The following is a 9,850-nucleotide window of genomic DNA, read 5'->3' as shown; positions in this document are numbered from 1 at the left end:
CCGGACGCTAGCCGCCTCGCCGGCTCCCTCACCGGCCACCTCGCCGGCTCCCTCGCCGGCCCCGACGCCGGCCGCCTCGCCAGCTGCCTCGCCGGCCCTGACGCCGGCCGTCTCGCCGGCTCCCTCGCCGGTGGCTCCGTTGGCGCCCTCTGGCCCCGTCACCCACGCTCGTACCGGCGTTCATCATCCGAGCCTCCGGTACACGAGTGACGAGTATGTCCTTGCCGCCTCCACTACGGAGCCGTCGCCTCTTCCCGTGTCCGCTCGCGCCGCCCTCCGTGATCCCCACTGGCTTGCGGCGATGCAGGAAGAGTTCGATGCTCTCCAACGGAACCGCACTTGGACACTGGTTCCCCGGCCTCCTCGCGCCAACGTCATCACCGGCAAGTGGGTCTTTCGCCATAAGACCCGCTCGGATGGCACTCTCGAGCGCTACAAGGCTCGCTGGGTGGTCTGTGGTTTTCGCCAGCGCGCTGGAGTGGACTTCACCGAGACGTTCGCCCCGGTTGTAACCGGGCATGATCCGCACCGTCCTCCAGCTCGACGTGTCCCGCGGCTGGCCCGTTCATCAGATGGATGTCTCCAACGCCTTTCTCCATGGCCATCTTAAGGAGCATGTGTATTGTGAGCAACCCACCGGTTTTGTCCACGCCTCACTTCCCGGGCATGTGTGTCTGCTGTCCCGCTCTCTTTACGGGCTCAAGCAGGCACCCCGCGCCTGGTACCAGCGGATCGCCGGGTTTCTTCAGACACTGGGCTTCAACGTTACTCGCTCGGACGCCTCGCTGTTTGTCTATCGCCACGGTGACACGACTGCATATTTGTTGCTTTACGTCGACGACATGATCCTGACTGCCTCCTCCGCAGCTGTTCTTCAGCAGATTACTCTCCGACTGCGTGACGAGTTTGCTATTAAGGACCTGGGTGCTCTACATTATTTCCTTGGCATTGAGGTCGTTCGCCGCCCGGACGGTTTCTTTCTTCATCAGCAGAAGTATGCACATGAGCTTCTTGAGCGTGCCGGTATGCTCAACTGTCACCCTGTTGCTACTCCTGTTGACACGAAGGCCAAGGTCTCTGCTCTTGAGGGCTCGCCTGCGTCGGATGCTCCTTTCTACCGGTCTATTGTTGGCGCTCTTCAGTACTTGACTCTCACTCGACCGGATCTTCAGTATGCTGTTCAGCAGGTGTGTCTCCACATGCACGCCCCTTGTGACTCTCATTGGACTCTCGTGAAGCGGATCCTTCGCTACATCCGCGGCACAATGACCCTCGGGCTGACACTCACGGCGTCTACTTCTCTGGAGATGGTGGCCTACTCCGATGCTGACTGGGCTGGCTGCCATGACACTCGTTGGTCCACCTCTGGCTACTGCGTCTACCTCGGTCCTTCACTCGTCTCGTGGTCGTCTAAGCGACAACCCACAGTTTCGCGCTCCAGCGCAGAGGCTGAGTACCGAGCTGTGGCCAACGCCGTTGCCGAGTGCACCTGGCTACGACAGTTACTGCAGGAGCTGCATCACGACGTTTCCCAGGCTACGGTTGTCTACTGTGACAACGTCTCTGCGGTGTACCTCTCCGCCAACCCCGTTCATCATCGCCGGACTAAACACATCGAGCTGGACATTCACTTTGTGCGCGAGCAGGTGGCTCTTGGACGCATGCGGGTTCTCCATGTGTCGACCGCTCAGCAGTTCGCCGATGTGATGACGAAGGGACTGCCGACTTCTACTTTCGAGGGGTTTCGTTCCAGTCTTTGCGTCACTAGCGCCGCTTCGACTGCGGGGGGGGGGGTGTTGAGTATATTGTGTACGTGTATATTTGTGTGTAGGGCCCACCTCTTGTTTCCTTTGTATAGTTGAGGTTGTGGCCCACCTCTGTACTTATATATACGTGCCTGATGCACCGATCAATACATCGAGATTGCACAGCCCATATCTTGTCCTTCTACAATAGCATATACTAGTCCCTTTGCGGAAATTTGCTGTGACAATTTCACTCTCACCTCTTCACGCTCGCCATCTGTGTTTCACCCATTTGCATTTAAGAAAAAGATGCCCTCCATCTTCGAACAACCGGCCGCAAACAGCACACCGAGCATAAGCTCTACACCCCTTGTACTGATATTCATATGCATATACATTGGGTGACTATTTTCCTACATTTTGGTTTCCTTGAAACCGAATGAGGCCTTAATTTGATTGATTGATTGATTGATCTGGGTGTTATCCACCATCTTGGTAGTAGAGGAGTGCAGCACGAATCTTGAGGCGGCAGACGAGATGAGATGAGATGCCCTTAAAGTTATCCCCTTCCTTTCCTTCCCCGGCCGGCCCTCCTACTCACGGCGGAGCGGAGAACCCAACCAACCGCCGCCGCCGCCATGCCGCCGTCCCTCCTACTCCCCGCCTCCGCCGCCGCCTCCTCCTCCTCCTCCTCTGGTATTAGTATGGGGAGGCTGTCACCTCGGCCCCTGCTCGTCTGCTTCCCCGCGCGCCGCAGCCGTCTCCATGCGGATGTGGGGCTCCGCCTCGCCGCCGCCGGACCCAACGGCGTCAACGGTGCGGCCTCTCCCGGTCCAGATTCCGGTTCCGGTTCAGGGGGCGCCAACCACCTGGTAACTGATCCAACTTGGATTCGATTGGATTCGATTGGATTGGATTGGAATTGGATTGGATTCGATTCGATTCGATTCGATTGGATGAAGAAATCTTATCTTATCTTACATAGAAAGAAATCTTCCTCTCCAACCACATAGCTAGCTAGCTAGCCGTGTTCAAATCTATCTATGCTTATCTGCTATTTTGATTGATACTTGCAGCCCAAAAACCGGAGGGATATTCTCCTGGAATACGTAAAAGGCGTCCAGCCAGAGTTTATGGAGCTTTTCGTCAAAAGAGCCCCAACACAGGTTCTTTTACCTCTCCTTTCCCCCATGTCTTGATCATAACCTATATATATATATATGTTTTCAGTCTAGAAATACTGGCTATATTGCTAAAAAATATATGTGTCTTTATATATATGCTCAAATTGCCCCTTCATAACTTACTTTGTCCTCCAAGGTTGTTGATGCCATGCGCCATACAGTGACAAATATGATTGGGACTCTGCCGCCTCAATTTTTTGCTGTAACCGTCACAACGGTAATGAAAATATCATCTGTAATATTCATTTCATCGCGACATGTTACTAATCATTTTCATCAACACAGGTTGCTGAAAATCTGGCACAGCTTATGTACAGCGTTTTGATGACTGGATACATGTTCAGGAATGCACAGTATCGTCTGGAACTGCAACAGAGCCTGGAGCAGATTGCTCTTCCTGAACCCAAAGGAGAAAAGGTTCTTTTCTACTAATGTTAGCACAATATTACTTTTTCACATGCATGGATGTATTGATTCAACAGCTGTGCTGATATTTCTGTCTCAAAATGATTCCACCTGCCTCAGAGAACAAGCAAATTGCTTAGCAATTATTTAACAGTCCAATCTTGATATTTTTTAGTGTTTGCTCTTTAGTAGATCTGACTGAAAAAGTTGGTCAATTACTTTACCTTTTTGTTGTTCCACTGAAATTTGTATGAAATTACTGATGGGTAACAATTGTTTTGAATATGCATGCGTTCAAATCTGTGTTTGGTAGAAGAGTGATCTTTAACCCCCTCTTTTCAATACAATGAAACGCAAATCTTCTGCGTTTTCTCGAAAAAAAGAGTGCTGCGTTGGCTGTTTTCACATGCAAGCTCGCTACTTTGATGGTGTTTTCTTACTGGTTTGGTACCCAGTGCTTAGCAAAGGTATAGATGCAATATTCATTTTTCTGGGTTAGATGTTGCCACTGTGAGATGGTTGACACCTCACCTTCCCGATTCATGCCACTGCTCAGCGACCAAACTAGTGCATCCATATTGCTTTGTACCTTCCCGATTCATGCCACTGCTCATGGATATATTGATTCAACAGTTGTGCTGATATTTCAGTCTCTAAATGATTCCACTCGTCTCAAAGAGGGAACAAATCACTTATTTCACAGCAACATTGATGGGCTTGTCATAATCCTGTCACGTATATTTGATCTATCATTGCGTGATTAATTAATTATTGTGTTAATTACCCTGATATTTTACAGTGCTCAGTACATCTTGCTGAAAATGTTGGTACATTTAACTTTTTGTCGTTCGCTGCAATATGTATAAAACTACTAATGAGTAACATTTGTTTTGAATTTGCACGACTTCAGATCTATGATTGGAAGAGGTGCGATGTTTAGAGTGTCGTATTAGCTGTTTTCACATGCAAGCTCGCTACTTTGATGGTTGTGATCACCCGATGTTTTGACGACTTCATATCGCGTGGAAGACTAAATTCTGTTTGCTAAGAAATTATGTTCATATATGATAATTATTACTGGTGCTTTTTTATTGCTGGTTTGGTGGTACCTAGTGCTTAGCAAGGTATAAAAATGGCGATAGTTCAGTATTCATTTACTCTGGGTTAGATGAAGTTACAGAACACATGCAGGCTTACCGTGAGATGTTGCCAGTGTGGGATGGTTGACACCTCGGTGACCTCACCTGCCTGACTTGTATCACTGCTCAGAGAGCAAAGTACGGCATCCATATTGCTTTGTACTAGCTTTGTTATTGGTGTAGAACATTGGAAAGAGATGCTGTGACCTGGTGTTATGGTTGATGGACTGGTGTATCTGCACTTGCTACTCCTAGTTTTTAGAATCATGTGCCTTGAATTCCTAAACATATACCCGTGTTGTTTGATCATTCTGAAGGAGCTCTGCTGTTTAAGCTATCATAATAGCAAAATTCAATTTTAGTTGTTTGGTTTGATTGTATATTATGTAATATGCGTGGTTGGCATCTCTAGGGCTCAGAGGATTATGCTCCTGGAACCCAGAAAAAGGTAAGTGGGGAAGTGATCCGATGGAACAAGACCACTGGACCAGAAAAGATTGACGCTGTGAAATATATAGAATTGCTTGAAGCAGAAATCGATGAGCTGAGCCGTCAAGTTGCTAGGAAATCATCTCAAGGAAGCAATGAGCTCCTGGAATACCTAAAAACCCTAGAACCTCAAAATCTAAAGGTATTATATCTGTATATGTTGTTGATACTGTTGGCTTATCATTGTAGCTAGTTTGATGAATGATTTAGCTAATTAAATGGTGATTTTGTTTTGTAGGAACTGGCGAGTAGTGCGGGTGAGGACGTCGTGTTTGCAATGAACGCATTCATAAAGCGTCTCTTGGCTGTCTCGGACCCTGCGCAGATGAAGGTAAAATGGATCTAGTATCACCACTCCACCAGCATAAGTAGTTTCGGTGGCTTATAGAGAAGCATGTGTATGTATGTATATGTTGTTGCTGACTTGGCGTGAATGGTGACGCAGACGGCGGTTTCGGAGACGAGCGGTGCCCAGCTGGCGAACCTGCTGTTCTGGCTGATGATCGTCGGGTACAGCATGCGCAACATTGAAGTGCGTTTCGACATGGAGAGAGTGCTGGGCGCCGCCCCCAAGATGGGCGGAGAGCTGCCGCCTGGTCCTGGAGACAACACGCAGACACAACTATAGCTGCTAGATAACAAGCACAGCGTGTGCGGTTGCAGTTGCAGACGATTTGTTAGTTTGGTCTGCTGAGATGTGTGTTTTTGTACGGATATATGTATGTTATTCTGTCTTAGCTGGTATTTAGATAGCAAAAAGAAAATTTACAACCGCATGTATTTTTGGTCCATTTATTTGGTTGAACTAGTTGAGATAGGGCTTTTGTTTTTTTAGGGCAAGTTGTCTCCACTCCTACCTGTAGGAGAGATCTTGTTATTTCCTTTGGTTTTTGCCTTTTCTGAGTTGACTACTTCGTGTCTGCTTGGCTCTTTATTAGCTATTTATTTGTCTTTTTTTTTTGCGGGTGAGCTATTTATTTGTCTTGAAAATGAAGAACATTTCTCTTGTGCCTTTGCCTTGTTGAATGAAGAATTTCCTTTGTAACATTAACATGGAGATCAGAAGGTAAGCCATGACAGGACAGTAGTAATGTTTGGTCATTATTTTGTTCATTATTTTGTTAGGACAGTAGTAATGTTTGGTCTGTCTGTCTCCAACATATTTTCTTTTATTAAGAAAAAAATAATAATCCCTTGGTACTTATAGCTTTTTTTTTTAACCTTTACAGTGTCTTGTGCTTATTCAGCGCTTACATGGCTTAGCGAGAACGAGACAGCTAAAACAACTGAAAATCAGCAGAAGCACACTAAAAAAAGAGTTGATGCTGCTTATGGTCAGGTACAGGTAAAAGTGCTAGCTTCTTGTCATGGATCTCTTCTATTACTCTGTTCACTTTTATAAGACCTTGAAGACATTTCAGACAATGTGCAAAATAAATCTTTTTCTTTTTGAGTTGTCTGAAACGACTTACAGAAGTGTATTAGAATTTGATGTATCACAGTCTCCAGTGCCCAAGAGCCACAAACTGCTTGTGAGTCAGAGAGAGAGCAGAGAACCCAAGGAATTGTCAAAATGCTGCTTATTCTGGCGCATTTATTCTTTGAGTGGACTAGCTGAAAGTAGAGAAATGACACACATATTGAATTGCAGGGGATTTGGACGAGACTGTTGCGCTTATTAGAGCGATCTCAACATGTTAGACAGATATGCCTAGAGCTACAGCTGCTGGAACACACACACATTGAAAAACGAAGTCCCCCATGAAGACAATGCATGGTGTCCCTGCTCTGTAATATGATGAAGATTGCCAATTTCAGCTCTGGTATATATAGTGCTGCTATGCATAATATGTGCATTTTGCCAATTTGAGGCCAGTTGGACAGTTGTGTAGCATGGGCATTTTGGTTCACTAACCGCAGGGCCAAACTAGTTTGACATAATAATAATAATACACCAGCTAGCCCTAACAGAACAGGGCATACACCAGCGAGAAAAGAAGAGCTAAAACTGAAAATAATCAGAATATAACATTTATTTTAATTTGCTGGCTGAGTTGCTGCTATTCTGGCTGATCAGATCGTCAGGTACTCAGGTACAAGTGCTGTTCTGGCTGATGTTTCCGAGACAAGCAAAACACTGTTTTTTTTTGAGGATCACAACGCACTTTATTGTAAGTTAAAAACAGTTTGATGGTGTCACAACACAAATGGACCCGAAATACGATGAAATTATTGGCATCACATCACAACGCACATTATTGTAAGTTAACAACGTTTACATGGATACATAAATTATCAGGAGGAGATTCTAGCCAAACATATCGTCCCGCATCAAGCAAAACAATGTTCAGGTAGGCAAAAGTGATGGCCCTTTAATTAGGTTCAGGTAGGCAAAAGTGATGGCCCAACACAACAGTTTGATGGTGTCACAACACAAATGTACGATGAAATTATTGGCGCCCAAGAGTCCAAGACTCAGCTTTGACCTCTGGCCAAACTTCTCTTGGTGTGCAGCAACCCTCTATATCTACTAGCAGAGTCGCAGAGCATCTCCACCCACTGCACACACCCTCCCTTTGGTCCAGCTTCATCAGTGACACAGCAAGCCTGCAAGCTTTGTGGATTGTCCCATCCGTGTGTTTAATGATCCTCCCATCCCTTGAGCCACTCTCCAGGTTTTCCTTGTTGTACTTGAACATGTCCTCAGTTCATAGTTCATGTAGCGTATGGCGGCGGTGAAGAGAGAGACCCGGTCAACAACATCTCGGTGCGGATGAAAAGCGTTTTGTAAGATGGCTTTGACTTGGGAGGAAGAATGATGGCTTGTCCAAGCTATCCATCCCACAGCTCCTCTCCAAGGTCACGCTTTAAATTTGTTGGTGCTTTGCTGAACCTCTTCAGAGTCAGATGGCCCCTAAAGTTGCCCAACCTTTTTATATGTGGCGGCATCACTTATGAACGTCTTCCATCCATATCCATCTTCTTCTATGTGCCGTTGAACCAGCTCTGTAATCTCACCGGCTGCAGGCACCTGACTTACATACCAAATTAACCTTGCTAACATACTCCCTTAGACATTCAAAGAAAGAAAACCAGCTTCATTGGGAAGGTGGGTTTCCTACTGCGAAACCATGTCATGCCATCCGTCGATATATTCATAGACGAATTTTACATAAGGAAAGGAATACACCCCAATGCAGTGATGGTCAAGTGTGGCAATAACTCGACCATAGTTGTGCAAGAGAAGAGGATGTATATATATGTTACCTTGACTTGACGTCCCTGCTATTGTAACCGTCCTTGTGGCTCATGCCGAAAAGGACCACAGAAGCTAACGCCATCTCATTGTATGTGTCTCTCCTGTAGAGCTTCTCAAATATAAGGTTAAAGCACTTGTACCCACCGGCATGTCAAGGTGTTACAACGGGCAAGGCGAGGTGCTGGCCACCCAGCGACTGGAGATGCTACAACCGGCGTCCAAATATGCTACGACCCGACCGGTGATGCAAAGTTCACCGGCCAAAAAATTGCTACTACGGGCGATGACCGTGCCCGCCAGATGCTGCAACCGCTCTCGCTCGATGTTGGAACCAGCATAACTATTTGCTACTACGGGCGCCCGCCAGATGCTGCAACCGCTCTCGCTGGATGCTGGAACCGGCATAATTATTTGCTACTACGGGCGCCCGTCAGATGCTGCAACCGCTCTTGCGAGATGCTGGAACTGACAGAAATCTGTGCTACTAGTTCACGAATTTGAGAAAAAATTCTTCAAAAACACATAAAAACTCTTAAAAAAAATCGGGCAACACAAAACACATAAAAACTCTTCAAAAAAAAAAACTGGTAGAAGCTATCAGAACCTTCCCAAAATTGAAAGAAAACCCGCCTCTAATGTATGTTATATGGGCCGGCCCGTTAGTTTCAGCAGGGTGTGCGCACCAGTTGGCGAATGGCCTACTTGTTGCCGGTATGTTTTCTAAAAAACCCTTGTTGAGATACGCTGTTGGCGGTTGGTGCCACAAGCACGACTGGTCGGTGGAGCTTCAACCTAGCCGACTTGTACATGTTGTTGAACACCCCGCACCACATCACCGCAAGGCGCTGTAAAACGCCTTTAATGGACATAACAACTCCTTCTAATTATTTTTGCAACGTTTTCTTAAAACGCTAGAGACGCCTTCGATAATTTGGGGCATTCCCGAAACTGCCGCTAAACTTGTCAACAACCCAATTTCAAATTGGAAAAATAGCACCCCCGTTACACGTGTATCAATTTTCGCCCGTTTCAGCCTTTAGTTGTAGCATTCGTCGTCGCCAGGGTCGTTCATGGTTGTAGCCTTTGTCCTCCATGGTTGTAACATCCTTCGTTGTTGCCATTGTCGTTCATGGTTGTAGCATTTGTCATCCACTGCTGTAACATCCTTCGTCGTTGCCGGGGTCGTTCATGGTTGTAGCATTTGTCACCCATGGTTGTACTAACATCTTGTCGAAGGATAGTAGCATCAGTTGTTGCTGGTTGCATCCTTTGTCATTCCACGGTTGTACGCCGCCAGCCGTTGGCCATGGTTGTAACATTTGTCGTCCTGATTGTAACATCTATCAAAAGGGTTGTAGCTCCTAGCTGCGCCGGTTGCAACCCTTGCCGTTGTTTCCAGAAGAAAAAAAATGTTGGCCACGGTTGTAGCAAATTTCCATCGTTGTTGTAGCTCTGTCGTCAGCCCGTTCTAGCAAATTTCCACTATGGTTGTAGCTCGACGTCGGTTAGTTCTAGCGCGTGGTGACCGCGTCTCCAACCTCGGGCTGCCGGGTCGCATCTCCGGCCATCGCTAGGCGCACCGCCTGGCTTACTGTTCTGTGCTCGGCCCTCGTGGTGCGCGTCTGTTGG

At 46.9% G+C, this 9,850-nt stretch overlaps 1 protein-coding gene across 1 annotated transcript; it reads left to right on the top strand.

Annotated features, from left to right (window-relative positions):
- Window positions 1-2,302: 2,302 nt before the first annotated feature.
- LOC119318744 lies at window positions 2,303-5,883 on the top strand. Its single transcript, XM_037593345.1, has 7 exons — window positions 2,303-2,617; window positions 2,822-2,911; window positions 3,066-3,146; window positions 3,215-3,346; window positions 4,886-5,104; window positions 5,201-5,293; window positions 5,408-5,883. Exons 1-7 carry the CDS (start codon window positions 2,384-2,386, stop codon window positions 5,588-5,590), a joined length of 1,032 nt encoding a protein of 343 aa, XP_037449242.1. The 5' UTR covers window positions 2,303-2,383; the 3' UTR covers window positions 5,591-5,883.
- Window positions 5,884-9,850: the final 3,967 nt, after the last annotated feature.

This window comes from Triticum dicoccoides, chromosome 6A (genome assembly GCF_002162155.2).
Source record: "Triticum dicoccoides isolate Atlit2015 ecotype Zavitan chromosome 6A, WEW_v2.0, whole genome shotgun sequence".
Lineage (NCBI taxonomy): Eukaryota > Viridiplantae > Streptophyta > Magnoliopsida > Poales > Poaceae > Triticum > Triticum dicoccoides.
This window is presented reverse-complemented; position numbering and strand designations above follow the sequence as displayed.

Excerpts from the sequence above, each read along its gene's own strand:
- LOC119318744 (XM_037593345.1), top strand. The coding sequence starts at position 2,384 with ATGCCGCCGTCCCTCCTACTCCCCGCCTCCGCCGCCGCCTCCTCCTCC. Across the intron at positions 3,147-3,214 it reads TTGCTGTAACCGTCACAACG|GTTGCTGAAAATCTGGCACA; the intron begins GTAATGAAAATA and ends TCATCAACACAG. Across the intron at positions 5,105-5,200 it reads TAGAACCTCAAAATCTAAAG|GAACTGGCGAGTAGTGCGGG; the intron begins GTATTATATCTG and ends TTTGTTTTGTAG.